Source organism: Sabethes cyaneus, chromosome 1 (genome assembly GCF_943734655.1).
Source record: "Sabethes cyaneus chromosome 1, idSabCyanKW18_F2, whole genome shotgun sequence".
NCBI lineage: Eukaryota > Metazoa > Arthropoda > Insecta > Diptera > Culicidae > Sabethes > Sabethes cyaneus.
Genome location: NC_071353.1, coordinates 5,573,120 through 5,592,227, shown reverse-complemented (window position 1 = coordinate 5,592,227; position 19,108 = coordinate 5,573,120). Strand labels below are relative to the sequence as shown.

The 19,108-nt window shown below is 41.4% G+C and overlaps 2 protein-coding genes across 2 annotated transcripts in view; one reads left to right on the top strand and one right to left on the bottom strand.

The window, feature by feature from the left end:
- Positions 1–170: 170 nt before the first annotated feature.
- Positions 171–12,113, bottom strand: LOC128735297 (probable multidrug resistance-associated protein lethal(2)03659). The gene is made up of 12 exons (XM_053829789.1): positions 11,782–12,113; positions 11,475–11,682; positions 10,745–10,967; positions 9,936–10,613; positions 9,408–9,883; positions 8,881–9,114; positions 2,711–3,231; positions 2,038–2,404; positions 1,821–1,971; positions 1,506–1,736; positions 725–1,442; positions 171–667 (listed from the first exon to the last, which is right to left on the bottom strand). Exons 1-12 carry the CDS (start codon positions 12,111–12,113, stop codon positions 394–396), a joined length of 4,413 nt encoding a protein of 1,470 aa, XP_053685764.1. The 3' UTR covers positions 171–393.
- LOC128745208 (uncharacterized) overlaps positions 11,516–19,108 on the top strand; it is a 308,635-nt gene continuing 301,042 nt past the window's right edge. Inside the window, exon 1 of the mRNA XM_053842229.1 lies at positions 11,516–11,525. The gene's annotated coding sequence lies outside the window, so the exon portion shown is untranslated. The remainder of the gene's footprint in view (positions 11,526–19,108) is intronic.

Here is a 19,108-nt window from a genome sequence, read left to right as displayed (position 1 = left end):
GATACACACTCCTAAATGTTTTCACCTGGAAATTGATTGAAACGAAACTCAAAATGTTCTTAAAATGCTTTAGAACTACGAAACGAAATTTGAGTTTGCACACTTTGAAAAGTTGTTGTGTAGTTTCAATTAATTTGCAGGTGGAAAGTTTTAAGAGTGTAAACCGACCGAAATACAAAACTTTTATTACCGAACGCGCGTGCATAATTTCAATCAAGCAGAGTGGAATATTTTTGGGACTGCTCACTTTGTACAGAGTATCTTACGAAATCTACATCTAATAGCTCTCTATCATCTAAGTACATGGAAAGATTATAAATCAAACGATACGTTCCCTGTCTGTCATTCTTTGGTATGGACTTGTAGCTATTCGTGGATATTCGATATTAAGGTCTAGCTATCAGCAGTGCATCTTTTGCGGAAGTTTTTCTCCGCTACAGCGGTTAACTGCGCAGCCGTAGCTTCGCCCGTCTGATTTACCAGACTTCGCAGGAATCCTTTGGATTGTCGTAATAGTTCATGTGGATGACCAAATTCTACGGCCCTGCCCGCATCCATCACCAGCACCCGATCGCTATCCATGACAGTATGCAGTCGATGTGCGATCGTCAGCACCGTACATCCGCTAAACTGATCCCGAATTGTCCGTTGGATCAGTTTGTCCGTCCTATCGATCAAGAAAAATGTCAAATTAGAAATTTAACTTAAAAGCTCGTAAACTTACTCCGGATCAACATTGGCAGTGGCTTCATCCAGTATCAGGATTTTGTTGTTCCGAAGAATCGCCCGCGCCAAACAAACCAACTGCCGTTGGCCCATGCTAAAGTTCGATCCTCCATCGGACATCTTTGCATCCAAACCGCCGTCCATACGCTCAACGGCCTGCTTCAGTTCAACTTGTTCCAAGGCTCGCCACATTTCCTCGTCCTTGTGCTGACCGAATGGATCCAGGTTCTCTCTCACCCTGCCAGAGAACAGGACCGGATCCTGCGGAATGATGGAAATTCTCTTCCGCAAATCGTGCAACCCGAGTCCACCGATATCAATGCCATCCACTTTGATCAATCCCTCATTGATGGCCAAACGAAACAGTGCCTGTATGATTGATGACTTTCCAGCTCCCGTTCGTCCTACTATGCCAATCTTTTCCTTCGCTTCAATCGCCAAATTCAAATCTTTCAACACTGGATCACTGTTATGCGCGTAACGAAGTGAAAAGTATTCGAATTTAATTCGACCATCGGCCGGCCAATCCTGGAGAGGTTTCTTTAATGGATCGACGGTTTCGAGCGGCGGTTCTGGCTCCACCTCCGCGTACTCTACTACCCTTTCCACCGACGTCATCTGATTCTCTAGCTCAGCCGTTTGACGCATACCCCATTGGCACATGAAGATTAAATTGAACACCTGGGTGATGGCGAGTCCGACATTGCCGCTCATTGCTAAATGTCGTTTTGGGAGAAAGGATAATCGCTAGGTTAAGCTTCCAACTAATGAATACTTACTGCTTTCCATCGTCAGAAAACTGAATGTAACGACCGCAATGTACAGCACGCACACCAATTCCAGCCACAAGGCGAAAGCTCTGGTGGTTGCCAAAAATAGATACCAAGCCGATGTGTTCAAATCCTGATGCTGGTCGAACTCGTTGGCCAAAATTTTTTCCGCCCCAAATGCCCGGATGGTGGTCAGACCCTGGAAGGATGCGTTGGCGTGCGAAAATATGGGGCTGCGTGCTGTTTTTTTGTGTACCGAAAATAATAAACGCGAAGGTGTTAACTTAGTTGGCGTTGAAATGATGATGCAGTAAACAAACTTACTGAGAGCTTCCACCCGTTTTATGCTACGAGCCGTGTTGGTGTAAACGTAGCGAAGTCCGTAAAACATGATACCCATCACAGCCGTCGGTAGCAGCAGCCAATAGTTGACGATGGAAACCAGAGTGATAATGGCCGTGAATTCCACGAAAAACTGTGCGTAAAAAATAAGGTTTATTATTCAAGCACCGGAACTAGGCCCATCGGTCTGCAATCCTACCAAAATGCAATCCATCATTGCTGACGGCAGGAATATGTCAATGCAACCGATATCACGGGAAAATCGGTTCAAAATTCTACCGGACGGGTTTGTGTTGAAAAAGTACATCGTGGCGCGGGTTATTCCGCGAAACAGTTGGTCGTGCAGCCGAATTGACGCCCGCAGACAGAGGTAGAAAAACGAGAACGAACGATTAAGTGATAGGCACAACATTACTGCCATCGCTCCGGAGTAAATCATCAGGTACTGTTCACGGGTGAGGGCTGCAAAAATGGTTCCTTCCAGCTTGGAGGGCACCTCTGGCGAGGATGAGTTACCGACGCCGGGTCCAGTTTCGTTTCGTCCGAGAAACTCCTCTCGATTGACCCTGCAGGAGATAAATCCATTATCACATCCGTTATTTGTGCAGACATTTAAGGATAGATTTCGCCGTATGTCGGCGAAGCGTTTGTTTAATCCCTTGCTAAGCAGTTTTATCACGTGCAAAACTCACAATAGACAAACTCAATCAGCAAGACCTAACAAAAATTCTAATTTTATCGTAATCCCGACAGTACGCTGAAACCCACCGAAAGGGTAATCATTTTTCTGCGCTATCATCAACGCCCAATTTCCTTCGCTTCAATTTATCTTTATATCCCCCGTTGGATTTTCCCGCACGTAACGCACTTACCACTGCGAAATGAAGTAATCGATACCGCTCATGGTTCCCTGCGCCAGCAGGAAAAGAGTCGCTACCAGGCCGAGCAGCAGCACACTTTCGACTGCCGCAAAATAGCTCTTGTAGACGGAAAACCCAACGGTGCCGGTAATTTGAGATTCCTTATTAACACCTCCGGCACCGTTGCCACCGTCGTCACCGCCTTCGGTGTCTTCTCCCTTCACATCGAAGTGGTTGCACTCTTCCTGCTGCTGCCGTTGTTGTTGTTGCTGTTGCTGTTGCTTCGAACCGGAACTGGTAGCTTTTCGGCGCTTTACTTTCGGGCGCCGTTGGCGTCCAGCCATTTCCTGCTCGTCATCGAAGCCATCGAAAACCAAACTACAGGAGGAGAACGGTGACGGATGGTAGAGGGATTGATTCGAGTGCGCCATCCGGTAAGCGGGCGGTATGACGGGCGAAGACTGAGCGGCCGGTGATTGATAAAACTTGTCAATGGTGAACCGCGGAACGGTGGCGCAGTTTCTGATTAATGGCTGTAACGAGGAAGAAAATGTGTGAAGTGTAATGAATACGTTTTGTTGAGTCCGAGATTTTTTTCTGCTCCCCAAACGGACCCGTTAAAGCTTCTGAAAATGACGGTCAGACTTTGGCCTTTAGTCGTTTTGCGTCCTTACAAATGGTTGTCATGAAAATTCATTCGTTTCCAAGCATTAAATATTCATTAAATGGTGATTCAGTGAGCCATAATTATCTTTGTTAATTACTGAATCCTGCTTGCCACTCTGGTGGGCGATATGTTTTGCTTCCATTATGTTTCTTGTAATTCGTTTTGGTAATTTAGAGAATTTAACAAACCAATTTATATATCCGCTTCAGTATTTTTCAGCTGTTCGTAGTGGAAATTAGTTTATTTAGAAATGACTCTTAAATGCCTTGGACACTTTACTTTTTGTTCTTACAAAGTAAAGTGTCCAAGGCATTTAAGAGTCATTCTAGTTCTTACGTTAGCACGACTACGTAATTGAAGTTATTTAGAAATGTTAAATATATTTTCGTCATGTCTTCAATAATAAACGAAATGTTAAACAATAAATTCCAGATTTGTCAATGACTTTTAGATTTGTTTACAAAGTATCAGAAAATCAATTCAAACGATTGAAGTGAATATTTTTAAGGCCAGGCGGAAAAGAACAAAAATTAACATTCTCGTTGCCGTAGGCTGAAGAAGGAACACCCTGAGATAATTGCTTTTGACTCATTTGTCTCGGATTTATGTCAATCGCTTTTTAAAAAGGCGATCACTACTCATTGACAAACGTGGTTGGATTTACGTCCTCCTTCGGATAGCAGCACTTCGAGCAAATTTTCATGCGTAATAAATAAATTGACTGTCAATTTCGTAAAGCTTATAACATCGTCATTAATCATGACTTAAATATATTTAGTCGTGCAGGTTCGTACAAAAATATTAACTTACTAGGTGAGCCCGAATCTTACGATCCGGAAAATATAAATGTCTGTTCAGAATTCAAAAAACTGCGGATACATTCCATTGGTCAGTGTTTGAAAAGATGTTTAATCTTTGTATTAGTTCTTTGAGTTCTTATACAGTAATGTTCCGATTTTGTCAGCCCCATGTTGAATTTTGGGCTGCCAAAATGGGGAAACTGACCAAATCGGGAGTTTTTCTTCGAAAATTTTTTCAAAATTCAAGACTTAAGACGCCTTGACTTCTACTAAAAATTAAATTTTAACCCTCAATCAGTCAACCGAAAGCTTAATGAACCGAGCACAGCACACTGGTTCAGAACCTTTTTTGGTGCGCCTTAGCTTTGAGCGGGAAAACTTGGTGTTAGGTTTATGGAACCTTTGGAAGAGTTTCTTAAAATTAAAAGTTCTATCATCCAGTAGAATTAAAATTTTGATTAATCTTCCTAAAAGTGTAATAAAAAATTTATTTCTTCAGTTTCAATATAACACATTGATGTGTTCTCCAAAGTTTTACAGCATATTATTACAAGAAATTTTGCTGAAGACAGTAACCTTCTATCTCTTGAGCAAAGATAGAAAAATCCTATTTCTCATAAATGAAAAATCGTTAAAATTAGTTTTTCTACTTTAGCTGTTTTTGTAGTTGTTGTATAACTTTGTCCTGTTTCACAAAGTTGTACAGATAGTAAAAATACACAACATTGATGAATATAGTATACCTCTATATTTGCTTGTTTAGGAACTATAGAACTCTAACTATAATATACCCTAATTTGGATCCCAAATTACTCGCAAGAAGACATCATTTTATTCATAAACCCTCCCCAGAGAATCAGAATAGTTTCAAGCAGACTGAAAAGTTTTATAAAAAGCACAAAAGTTAAACAAAATAAATAGACTGACAAAAGCGGGATAAAAAGCTGGTAAAAGCGAGGGTAGACAAAATCGGAATATTACTGTATTGCATAATATAGCTCTAAGATGTCGGAAACTGCAATATAGTTTTTATGGTCGTATTGGATTTTATTTGACTGAATAAAAACTTCTGGCTGTATGCAACATTTATGTAGTCTGATTAGAGTAAAATGTTGCTCAGAAAATTCTTGATCGTTTGCTATCATTAACTAATTTTTCAAAATTTTGCGACTTGGTCCGGTCTGATTTAACACCGACCATATAATACCGCGACAAGAAATGTTGAGTCGAGTAGTCCAGTTGAGCAGCTGAGTTGAGCAGTCAAGTCGAGTAGTCCAGTCGAGCAGTTTAATCGAGCAATTTAATCAAGCAGTTAAGTCGAGTAGTCCAGTAGAGCAGCTGAATCGAGTAGTCTGGTCGAGCAGTTGAATCGGGTAGTCTAGTCGAGCAGTTGAATGGAGTAGTTTAGTCGAGCAGTTGAATCGAGAAGTTGATTCGAGCAGTCGGGCCAAGCGGTTCAGTCGAGCAGTTAAGTCGAACAGTTGAGTCGAGCAGTTCAGTCGAATAGTCCAGTCGAGCAGTTAAGTCGAGCTGTCGAATCAAACAATTAAGTCAAGCAGTTGAGTCGAGCGGCTGGAGTGGCTAAGTAGAGCAGTCTAGTCGAGCTGTAGAATCAAACTGTCAGTTGAGTCGAGCAGTCAATCGAGTAGTCTAGTCGAGCAGTTGAATCGAGCAATCGGGTTGAGCAGTTGAGTCGAGCAACTGATTCGAATAGTCCAATCGAGTAGTTGAGTCAAGCAGTTCATTCGAGCAGTTGAGTCGAGTAGTCCAGTCGAGTAGTGAAATCAGGTAGTTGAATCGAGCAGTTGAGTCGAGCGTCGAATCGAATAGTTGAGTCCAGCAGTCTAGTCGAGCAGATGAATCATGCTGTCCAGTCAAGCAGTCCAGTCGAGCAGCCGAATCGAACAGTCCAGTCGAGCAGTTCAATCGTGCTGTTAAGTCGAGCAGTCGAGTCGAATAGTAAGTCAAGTAAATGTGTCAACCAGTCGAATCGAGTAGTTAAGTCGAGCTGTTCAGTCAAGCAGTCAAATCGATCTGTCCAATCATGCAATCAAATCGAGCAGTCTAGTCAACTAGTTGAGCAATCGAGCAGTCCAGCCGTCGACCAGTGAAGTGACTGAGAATCAGGGATACCAGACTTGCAGATTTGTCTGCAAATTCCAAATTTTTGGAACGGTCTTGCAGATCATTATAAATTTGCAGATATTTGCAGTTTTTATGACTTTTATTGTTTTGGTACAGATTTTTGTTCGAAGCTCTTTAAACTTTCACAGACTTCCTAAAAAAAGTGCAGATTTTCGCAGATTATTTTCAAACCAGAAAACTCGAAAAACCAGAAGGCTCGATTTTTTCGGTTTTCGAGCAGTTCCAGACATTTTTTAGAAAATGTGGCATCTCTGCTGAGAATACAAACCATTGCATAGTGGTCAAATTTTGAAAAAACGCGGACATTAGCAATTGGGTAAAAATGCGTAATTTTTCAAGGGTAGTGTCTTCAGAAAAGTTTAATCATAAAATATAGCGCATCTTTCTGTACTATTAGGGTGATCGTGAATTCACCAGAGTGATACGAACTTTTGTTTTTTTTAAACAAATATCAAAAAAAAATTCTTCAAAAAGTTGCAGAACATACTAAAATATGCTGAATACATTAACTATTTATCTCTTACCGGTTGAGAAATATAATGATGTGTTAAAAAGGAGCGCTTAAAAATTAATTATGCTCAATAACATTGCACATGATTTTCTTACTGCTTTCGAGTGTTCTACAAAGTTATTCATCAGTATGCTAAAATACACATTTTCACTCAAGACTGTTTGTCGCTAGGACGCATATTTAATAAGTTATAAAATTAAAATGAAAAAAAAATTGCAATATTCATAAATTTTTCAATTATTTTTTTATGAGATTTCAGAGTGCTCCTAATGGAAATATTTTTTTTATAGATAAAATATAGTACTTTCACCTAATGGAAGTCTGGTTTGTGCGAAGCTGCCCGAAATTGTCAAAAAAAATTTGAATATTGCAAATTTGTTTTTCATTTATTTTATAACTTCTTAAAAATGCGTCCTACCGACAAACAGTGAAAATGTGTATTTTAGCATACTAAATAACTTTGTAGAACACTCGAAAGAAGTAAAACAGCGTGTGCAAAGTTATTAAGCATAATTGATTGCTAAGCGCTCCTTTTTAACACATCATTATATTTCGCAACCGGTAAGAGCTAGATAGTTACTATATTCAGCAAAATTGTTTATTTTGATATGTTCTGCAACTTTTTGAAGGAAAAACTTTCTTTTTTAAATGTAGGCCATTGCAAATCATTTTTAAAGTTTTTGTCACCATAATTTGCAGGATATGAGTTAAATTTTTTTTAAATCAATTGTCTGTGGGCTCTACAGCCTGAAAAACTCGAAAAATGAGTGTACGAGTTGAGTTAGCGCTTCTAGCACGAAATAGAAATGGAAGTTCAAACAAGGCTTCATTTTCAGTTTTTTGCTCAGTAGATGCACATTGGACTGCAGCACCTCAATAAAACAGAATTCCAAATGCAGTGTGAAAAGCAATTGTGGAGCTGATTATTATCTACATTATTGTCGAAGAAAGTATAGTTCTATCTTTTGCATTTACGGCGCTATGGTGCTGCTACCCCGTTGGTAGCAAAAAGAGCGCTCATTTGGCTACCAACGGAGTAGCAATCGCATAGCGCCGTAAATACAAAAGATAAAACTGTACTTTCTTCAACAATAATGTAGATAATAATCAGCTCTTCAATTGACACTACTTTTTCGAATTCTGTTTAGTTGAGGCGCTGCAGTCAAATGAGCATCAACTGAGCAAAAAAAAAAAAAACGAGAATGAAGCCTGGTTCAAACAGTGGAATTTCCGAAACTCGGCCAAAAAAAATTTCTTTCGTTTTTGTCTTTTTGATCGTAGATATTTGCATGAAAAATAGGAACGTATTTATTAAAAGCAAGAATAGATTTGGTTTTCATGTTTAAACTTTAAGTAAAAATGCTTAAAATTTATTTTTTTTTGCTCGAATAAAAAATGTTCTGTTTTTTTTCGCCCTCCCCTTCAGTGGCCCAACACCGGAGGGACAAAAACTCTTTTTAAATATTTGTAATGGCCTTATTTAAAAAAACAAAGGTTCGTAACACCCTAGTAGGTTAATTCACGGTCATACTAACAGTGCAGAAAGATACACTATATTTTATTATTACTCTTCTCTGAAAACACACCCTTGAAAAATTACGCATTTTTTACCCAATTGCTAATGTCTGCGTTTTTTCAAAATTTGACCACTGTGCATTGCTACGAAAGCATGACGTCCTGTCAGAGATCTTATTTTCGGTATTTTTTCATTTGACAGCAAGATGGCATTAAATATTTTGCAATATTTAAAAAAAAGTTTTAACTTTCTTCGTTGTATATGTATGGCAGGTAGACGCTAACGATTCGATAACAACAACGAATAAGCGAAAAACATAATTTCAGTTCGCTACCAAAAAATTTTACTTTGGCAATTTAAAAAAGTTTCACAGGATGATAAGTGTCAACACAAGCAAAGCAAGACACCATTCTACGCAAACTGTGGCAGGAAAACCGCGCTGCAGTTACAGTATAATTTACTACCGTTTTATATCAATGATGAAACACCTTGAATTTTTTTCACTCATTTTTTCCACTTCTACCCACTAACAATCCTACCTACCTGTCGTAGCTGCAACCGCTCCTGTTCGCCCTCCGGATCCACCAGGTCCGCCAGTTGTCTTTCTTGCTGTGCGAGCAACTCTTGCTCTATGGCGGCCAGCATGGGAAACGTGTTGGCCGCCTCCAGACTGCGGTACGGTCCCTGGGCTTCTGCCAGTCCCGCATTCATTAGCACAATGTGCTCGACGTCCTTTAGGTACTGAAGCTGGTGCGTTACCAACACGCAAACCTTGTCCTGCAATCATCCACGCGACGTTGGCGGTGGTAAATTTTTTTTAATACATTAGAATATACGTGGCATGGCAGGGAAGGACCGCTACTCGGAAAGCTTAATTGAATGAAAGTTACCCTCTGGTGATAAGGAGCGGGAAATAATACCATTCGCTGGTAGTGGATTGGGAAAACTTTTTATCGTTATAAATTCGATCCGTTTTTCATAGACTCTACAGTACATCATTTAATTAAAGCTCGTCTAGAAGAGTCGAGCTACTCGCGAGAAAATAAGGAAATTAAGTTATCAGCACTTACCTTAAGATAATTTTGTATACATTGTTCAAAAATATGGCTTCCTACGTGGGTGTCCACGGCGGACAAAGGATCGTCTAGCAGGTAAATGTCAGCCTTTCTATAGACCGCCCTGGCCAAGCTAATCCGAGCTCTCTGACCACCACTTAAGCTTATTCCTCGTTCACCAACGATAGTTTCATCACCTTGCGAAAGCAGCTGGAAATCTTTCTCCAATGCACACACTTTCACCACTTCGCGATATCGTTTCTCGTTAAAATCTTCAATGAACACAATATTGTTTCTTACCGAACCTTCAAATAACCATGGTTCTTGCGAGGCATAACTGATGTCGCCACTAATTTCCAATCGTCCATCATCCAGTTCCAATTCACCAAGCAAAACCTGCAGCAGGGTTGTTTTCCCACTACCAACCGGACCAACAATCGCACAAAGTTTCGATTTTTCAACCGACAGATTAATACCTCGAATACCTGCAACTAACACAAAGTTTATCCAACCACCTTCAACATAAAGGATATTAAATCTTACCATTCGTCTGCTCTCCGTATTCCGCCTTCGTCCAGCTGGCCGTACCATCTCGCATAAAAATCCCCCTCCTGGCAAATCCTTTCTTGTTGACAAACCGCTTGCTGTGAACCTTTCCTGTCGGCAGACTTTTTATCACACCGTCGCCGTTGGCCATTTTGGCGTTTTCCATCAGCTTGATTTCGCTCTCCTCCCCGGTTCCCACCGAGTGCCCATTAATGGCTGCCCGTTCGGACGACATTTCCTGCATCTTCCTTTCCGGCAGCAGCAGAAACTCCTGTATGCGTCGTATCGAGATCAACCCCTCGGCCACGGAAGTCAACGACAGGGGCCAAAAGTGTAACATCGAGCTGTACAGCAAATTGAAGTAGGACGTTACGATGAAGACCTGCTTGGCAGTGAACACGTTGCCCGAATAGCAGTAACCCACGAGGCTCAGAAAAATCGACAGTCTCGATACGAGATTGAACGATAGCAGTCCGGCTCGTATAAACAGCGTACCCCGGATGCCGGCGATCTCCTTGCGACGAATCGAGTCCACCATACGGCTGAAGCTGTGCTCCCAGGCGTACATCTTAATCACCTGAATGCCCTGGATGATTTCATTCATAAAGCGCACCCGCCGGTCCGTTCGGATTGCCGTTTTCAACCGAAATGAGGCCGCCTTCTTGCCGACCCAAGCTGTGGAATGTGGAATGTGGAATGAAACGAAAATAAAACAGTTGTTCGTTTTCTAGGATTCATAAAATTATGTTTGCAAAAAACGAAGTAAAACGAAGTAAAGATTGGTTTGTCTATTCAAGCCTACTTACCCTGCAGTGGAATAAAGCTCAACAGGAATGCTACTCCAATCAGACCAGCTGGACCAATCTGCCGATAGATCAGATAGCCAAAAACCACCAGTTCGATTGGTCCTTTCCAGGTGTCGTGCACAAAGCTTGCGGCTGTGTCGAATTTTGCAACATCGTTGGACATTAAATTGATTACTTGTCCGGTTAAACCGTCCGTGCCGGCTGCCTTTGTGATTCGCAGGGCCTGCAAGAAATAACGAAGCCTGTATGAGACCTTGCTAACTTATTTATCGAGCCGTTCCCGCTTGTGCCGATGCCCTTATCCGTCAGCCACATTCCGCCGATTGTTTCAGTACAATTGTCGCACGTTTGTCTTCGGCCGTTTCGACCCTCCTGTGGGATTGATATATTATTCATTCAATCACATTCCGATGACACCGACACCTGTGCTGACACTATAAGCTACGACTTTCAGGGCAGGTTGCCTGGCAACAGTACCCAACAAGGCTCATCCTAGTTCACTGCGCGAAACGATGTCATAAATTCCCCGACATTTAATAATTTACACCTAATTCGATACTGCCCGACAAAGGATCTAGATTCGGCTGTAAAAATAGTATCAAAACAACCATCAATTTAAAATTTTAAAGCCGACAATTGATTCATCACCCGTTAAGTAGGTTTCTGAATTTTTTAGTCTATCGGTAAACAGCAAATTGACTGCCGCACCCCCTTGCTGTTGCGCGCTTACCTTTTTGTAGAGCAGTGAACAGCACGCAAGACGGATTTTCATTCCGATCTGGTAAATGTAGAGGATGAAATGATGAAAAATGACGACCGGCACCAGCGAGCACAGCACAATCCCGGTGGCATAATAGTACGCTTCCGTCCGGCTAATGGCCGTCTGTCCGGGTGCAAAGTAGGACACCAATCCTCCAAGGCATAACGGTTGAAAAATTCTACCGACAAAACGAACAACGGAAATGGTTATTAGAAAATTCAATCGAACTTCGAACGCTGCGTGCTTTATGCATTAGCAATGATGTGCCAGATCATACCTGGAAAACGAGTCCACGGTGGTGTACAGCAAACCCCGAGAAACCATAGTCCAACCGAAGATACCGCATATCACTCGGAGAAAGCTTGGCTGCTCCTTCTTCAGTTCGTGCTTCCAGCAATTTTCGAACTGGTAGGATAGCTGTTCGCTCTGATGCGAAGATAACGTCTCGTAAATATCCGACTCTTCGATGGGACGCTTCAGGCCTGTACGGAACAATTCCTTTAGCCACCAAAAGGTAAACCATTCGACCGGATTCGCTCTGCCGACCGGATTTGCCGGCCGACGAAGCTGGTGGATGCTGGGATCCTGGCTGTATTGAGTCGGATTCATTGCTGTCTGCTGTCTGCTGCTACTAGTGTTGATAGAGTTCAGATAAACGAAAATGTCCAACACAAATGGCACTCATTTCCACTAGGAAATTTTTATCCACTAATTGGCCAGCTGTGTTATGTAATCTTACGCCGTGATTCTGTGAAATGACACAAAAAAAATGTATAAAAAAAGAATCGCTTATCTGTGTGAAGCGCAGATGTGTCTAATGAATTGATAAAAATAATTTACAAAAAAAAGCTTATCTTGCAGGAAAAGTCATTGCAAGAAAGTTCAGCATCTTTTGATAATGTTCTAGTGGTGAGCTTGCTTTTTTATTTCTGAATCAGTAGTACCGTGAAGCTCTTCGGTTATCATGAGAATTGTACTACCTAGTTAAAAATTATTGTGAAGACATCGAATATTAAAATAACTGATAGCTTAGATGATAGCATAGTGCTTGGACTAGAACAATATTTGAAATGTCAGTGAACATTAACTTTAGTAAATTAAATCTAAATCCGCTATTAAAAAACAATCTGCCTATGTGGCATTAATCAGTTCTAGCCCAAAGCAACAATTTACGATTGAACTATTTTCTTATTTTCCTGCTCAATTACTTATAATGGACGTGGATCGCGTGACAAGAAGACAAACAACCTAAGTGAAAAACAGGCATTTCTTTATCCTAGATAAACTTTTCACACTGAAAATGTTGTAAAGTGAAAGCAATTTAATATTAGTCAAACTCATTACCATCGTTCAATGAATTTAAAATCATGCACTCAAAACCTAAATGTACTAGTTAGTTCCGGGTACTATCGGAGAAATAACTTTTTTTTACTTGAACTAAAACGTATGATTGCAAAACATCAAATTGCAGTTAAATTGATAAAATAATTAGACTAGGGTAGTTGATTTTAAATAAAACAATTACGTTCATTATTTAAAATAAGTTCTTAGGAGTGTTGGTAGTTAGACTACACCATTTAAAATTAAAGCATTATTTGCTAAAATGTCGATTTTCTAAAATCTAAAACAACTATAGGCGCAGTTGGAGCGCACAACTATAGGTGCTCATTTCTATAGTTGCGCTACGATGTTTTTACCTAGCAACATAGCAATGTATACGGAATAACACAATTAAAGGAACACCAAACCTAATTAAGGGAACATCAGCGCAACTATTGGTACAATATAAAGGAAACGGAAAATTCATTTTTTCTTTATAAAGCTTCTTGTACAACGAAAGCAGTTGTCTTGCCTTGTGACAAATACCTCGTGTTTGAGAATTTTTTCCTCACAAGCATTAATTGAAGCATATACCTCAATCAACAAGAAAAAAGAAGTTACATTGTACTTAACCGCGCGACTAATGGAGCATCTACCCTACATATATTTGTTACGAATTTGTCCCCCATTGGCAGAACAAGCAGGCCTTGTAAGATAGTTCTTGGAATTTCGATTATCTTAGAAGTCCAATGGACAGGAATCCCACTAGCGACAACCTCATTCATTAGGGCAAGCTTCTCTTGTGTTCAACTCTCACTCACTTGTGTTTTCGTTTTGAAGCTTTATGGCCGCATCTATTTCAGTAGCGTTCAACTCAAAGAATGAAGAGTCTTTACTTGGAAAGAATTTTGGAATATCGTTTGCTGGTCGAACAGATGTAATTAGAGGCTATGATTTTTTGATTTACTTTAATGACCCTGCTATTATCTAATTTTTCGCTCTAAATCTACTGTAGCGCCAGGATGGCTCATGCTTTTTCAAACAGTCGTCTCCATTCGATTCGATCTTGAGCCACTCCTCGTCAAATTCCCAGGCGTCTCAGAAGTCGCATATCGCTTTCGACCTGGTCGAGTCATCTTTCACGTTGGGCCCCACTGTTCGTGGTACCGATGCGATGGAGTCGGTGGAAGACAACCGTTTTCTTCGCACTGTCCGATTTCAGTTTTCATTCCGCCAAATATCGTCAACAGTACCTTCCGCTCAAACACGGTAAGGGCGCGTATGTTCTCCGTGAGCAGATTCACAGTAGTCTTAAACATAAAGAACTACCGATCTAATAAGGGCTTTGCACATCGTCAGCTTGGTACATCGGCCCTAGTTCCCGCTTGAATATACTGCTGGATCTCCATACTAGTGTTGTTGTTCACGGTCACCATCCCAAATATACGGGCTCATCTACCACTTCTTGTTCGTCGCGGTCAACTTTTGCAGGAAGGAGCAGGAACGTCTTGAGGATTTTCGCTTTTTTAATCCATTCTATTTACGTAAAAATTGTGATTTTGGTAAGTAAAACGGTAATTTTTACTTCAACATTCAATACGGTCTAGCAAAAAAGGGCCGACCTGGACCGATGTGATCTTAATTAATTTCGGAGGCCAATATATTACTAAACATCTATACAACATTTGATTTGCTGCTTTTGAGCAGTTTTTACTTTATTGACATTTGAAAAAAACATATTTTTTTAGAAAAAATGCCTGTAGCTTCGGAACCGAAGAAGATAGCAACTTGATTCCTTCAAACAAAATGTGTGTTTTTTATCCGTGTGAAAGTGCACAGAAGGCATGATTTGTGAGAAATAAACACGAAAGAAGATATAAAGAAAAAACGGATTTTTTATGTCCACCCCAACCTAAAAACCTTAAATAGCTCCAGCCCATCAACCGTAGGAGATAGAACTTTTATTTCTTTAGCCAAGTTACTTAAAATTTAATGTTCTTGAACTTTAATGAACATTTTATTTAGCTAACTTAAGTCATAAAAAAGTTTAAATTTTGCACTCGCTTACTATGATGGTCACCCTAATACCATATACACAAAAAAATGCGGTAGTTAAAATAACAAATTTACTCCGAACATACTATATACCTAGGACTGAAGGTTTTAACGTAATTACTTTTGTCCTCCTAGATTTGGGTTTCATTCCACGGTACGGCGTTTACTAACGCGATAGTTGTAATAGTTGGGCCGATCATCCTTTTGGTAGATGGGACAGACCACTTCTTTCATCCATTTCTGCGGTGGCTTTTCCTTCTTCCAAATCTTTGGTGGCCTTACCGGCCACTGTGTTCCGGTAATCCGATTTCTCGTTTGACTTCTTGGAAGTCAGGTGCTGGGACATTACTATCTTCCAAAGGCAGTCTTAGGTTAATTTCCGTTCCGCCTCCTTCAGCAACAACCCCACTGCCATTCAGATGTTCATCGAAGAACTGCTTTCCCCTGTATGTATCAATGTATCATTGGATAGATAAAATGTACATCTACCTTGAGACATAATGTTTACAGTCATTTAAAAAAAAATCCATTGAAATGAAATTTTCACGTAGAAACTTGCACCACTGTCCGTGGGAGATAAACTTTGTTTTTTCTGGAGTCTTTTCCTACCAAATATTTCGGCGCTTGGGGTTTTTGGCGCATTAAATTGCAACCCAAACCTCCTAGCCCCCCTTTTAGTTCTGCATAGATTGTCTTCGCCGTCCCAAGGTTTCCAGGGCTGGCAGCTGGGTACTTTTGCCGAAGATTGTACTTTTCATTTCAAAAGCCTTCCTTCAAAACCTTCAAAAGCAAGTAAAATAACAAACGAGACAGTCCATCCCCTCTGCGTGATTCGAAAGGACTTAAGAGTACTCCCGAAATACGCACGTAGAACATCACTTGTTCCAGGGTGGCTTTGATCAGCCACGTCAGTTTGTCCGAGAACCCGTTCTCGTGCATTATTTGCCATAGCTGTTCGCGCTCGATTGTATCGTATGCTGCCCTGAAATCCATGATAGTATGATGCGTAGGCACGTTGTACTCCCGAATTTCTGGAGCATTTGAACTACGCGCGCGTACTGGATGAAGCTCTGCCTTCCTCTGTGGAGCTAGATGCTTCGACCCTCGAAAACGGATGAAGTAGGATACGGTCGGCCATCAACGAGACCGCATCCGCGGTGCTAGGTGTGGAAACCACGAGTGCACGAAATGATTGGTTTGACGGAGAATGCCAAGAAGCGATAGAGGGAAAAAAGAGCTTGGCGAAACTTTCTGACCATATCCACGAGCGAGAATTTGGCCAGGTATCGACGAGCGAGGAATGAGTTGACCACGATCCTGAGGAGGAAAAAGCGCCAGAAGAAGGACAGCGATCGTGAGGAGCTTGAGCAACTATTCCGGGCTAATGACACCCGCGGACAGTGACTATTGACGGCGTTGAACTGGAAGTGGTTGATGAGTTCGTAAATTTGGGATCTCTGGTCACCGCCGACAATAATACGAGTAAGGAGATCCAACGACGCATTCAAGCTGGAAATCGAGCCTACTTTTCCCTCCGCAAGACGTTGCGATTAAGGAGCATACGCCGTCGCACAAAGCTGACGATGTACAAAACGCTAATCAGACCGGAAGTCCTCTACGAACTTGAGACAGTAACTTTGCTTAAGGAAGACATACGTGCACTTGCCGTTTTTGAACGAAAGGTGTTGCGGACTATTTTTGGCGGAGTACAAACGGAAAGCGGAGAGCGGCGGAGACGCACTGCTTGGAGAGATTCCCATCGTACACCTGGCGAAAGTTGTGAGACTACGGTGGGCCGGCCATGTCGCAAGGATGCCGGGCGACTGTGTAGTGAAATCCGTTCTCTTCAAGAACCCCACCGGCACCAGGAATAGAGGGGCTCAACGTGCTAGATGGCTCGACCAGGTTGAAACCGACTTGCGTGTGTCGAGACGCGCAACAAATTGGCGACGAGTACCCCAGGACCGAGTATAATCGAGAGGAATTCTTGATGCGGCAAGAGCCACCCCGGCTCTCGGCCGAATAAGTAAGTAACCATACCTTCCATCCACGCCTTCGGTAGTTCCTTCTCCTCATAAACCCTTGAAATTACCCGGTGAAGTGCCTTTGCTTGTCGTTCCTTACCATTTTTTCTTACCACCCCTCATCCCTACTCATATCATCAGAGATTGGTTCCTCTTCTCATAGAACTTGCGCGTGTCATTAACCCGGAACAGTTGTTATAGCTCTTCACGATATCTGTTCTCCTTCTGGTGCTTTTTTTGGTCAACCTATTCCACGCTCGTGGCTTTTACGTCGTTGGCTCGGTAGCCAACGTTGTAGATGTACCATGTTGTCGATGTTATGTTGCAACCGAACAAAACTATCATTTCATTGATAAACGGTCTTGAATTCTCTTGATGCGACTAATTCGAACACTACGCGAAAAGCCAGTAAGCAAGTAGACCAAAAAGTGCTTTTACAACATGACAATGCTAGGCCTCACTTTGCCAAACTCATTAAAACTTACCTAAAAACAGTCAAATTGGTGGCTTGAAGCCTCCTGTGCAGCCCCAAAAAATGAAGAATTTAACCGTTGCGGTATTCGAAACCTACCACAATCATAAACAAGCGTGTAGATAGCGACAGATTATATTTGGAATGAATCCCTCGAATCTATCTTTCACAATTAAGTAGCATTTTCATGAAAAAAACGAGACAACTTAGTTGCGCATCTAACATATTTATAAAACAACCCGTATCAATCATCGGTTCCGAAAATTCAACCATGAACCTTGAGTTGCACCCGACGGTCACCAGTTGCGGATCCTGAATACACGGGCAGAATAAATTATGACGCCAATGTTGTGATGTTTGATTTACTCAACGACAAACAATCGGCAAAATGCGCACTGCCATGTGCGCGTGCTATCGCCGCACCAAGCAAACAACCGTTTCGTTTGGAAACTAATACAATTTCAGCGGCCGGCATACGTACGTCTACGGTCCCCATAGGAATGGGGAAAGCATAAACATCGTTACTAACACATAAAGAAGACATTTTTCGGTGAAATAATTTTTCCGTACAGTCTACACGCATCCATCGGTGAGCAGCTTCTCCCGCAGGTTGGCATTGAGAGTTTTACTTTTTGGGGAGGAAACTGATAATAGTGGTTGGTACACGATGAGTAACACGTTAAACGAATTTGGGTAGGTTTCAAGGATATGCAACTGAATTTTGTTGTTGATTTTCAACAACATATAATATTTAGTATTGCCTCTCCATGGTTACCGACTTGAAATTATGTGTTGATTAAATCGTAGAATCCCTTCTAACAATTCGTGGTTTAAAATTATTGGTAAAAATCTTAATTGCATGAGCTGAACTCTAATATTCTGGATACACTTAAAATGCACATCATCATCATGACGTAAATCAAACTGTTTACGATATGTAAAAAATGTGACAAAACGTAATACCCACAACCCACAAAAAACAACCTTTTGCTAGACACATGAAATTAGCACACTTTCATCGCTAAGACTCTATTTTTGTTGTTATTGTTTCGCTGGAATTTCGGCCACAAATCCAGTTAAAACCTGATAGGGTGAACACTGTATCTACGAAGCATAGCACCATTTCAGCTACACATAGTTGATAAGAATTAAAATTTCACTGTCACTGTCAATGTAGCGACGATCGGCCAAGGCCAGACAACGACATTTTCATCTGCACGGTGCTATACTTTAATTGTTCCAAACCATGCGGACCGAAGCTAACCAGCCATTGATTGAATTTAATTGATTTGCCTTGCGGTCCACTACGTTCCGTCAAAACAAATAAATTGAAATTTTCAAATTTGAATCAAATTGTTTGTGGTGCTTCCCACCACCATATCTACGCCTCCGCCTTCCTGTCCCTCCTCACCTTAACAAAAGTTATAGTTTCATCACACAATTCGGGAGCCAAATAATAAGATTTAGGGTACACTAATCCGCCCGAAAAAAGACTCAGATAAGAGTCAGTGCGTTATTCGGCTCCGAGCTTCGAGCCAACCCGGTGTGTCTTCGCAAAAATTGCGATCGGAACGAAACACGCGCGAAAGAGTAGCGCAGAAAACACGCGAATTCCGTACCGCTCATTAAAGGCAACTAAACGGACCAATCGAGTCCCGTCAGCAGCAGCACCACACCAGACGCCAGACGCGGCGGTTTCTCTCACTCACAGTCTGTCCGCGGTCATTGTGAAG

Bases quoted from the DNA above. Each gene is read 5' to 3' on its own strand.
- LOC128735297 (XM_053829789.1), bottom strand. From the start codon at position 12,113: ATGAATCCGACTCAATACAGCCAGGATCCCAGCATCCACCAGCTTCGT. The intron at 9,884-9,935 runs GTAAGATTTAAT...ACTTTGTGTTAG, and splicing joins ATACGGAGAGCAGACGAATG to TTGCAGGTATTCGAGGTATT. The intron at 1,443-1,505 runs GTAAGTATTCAT...AACGACATTTAG, and splicing joins TTTTCTGACGATGGAAAGCA to CAATGAGCGGCAATGTCGGA.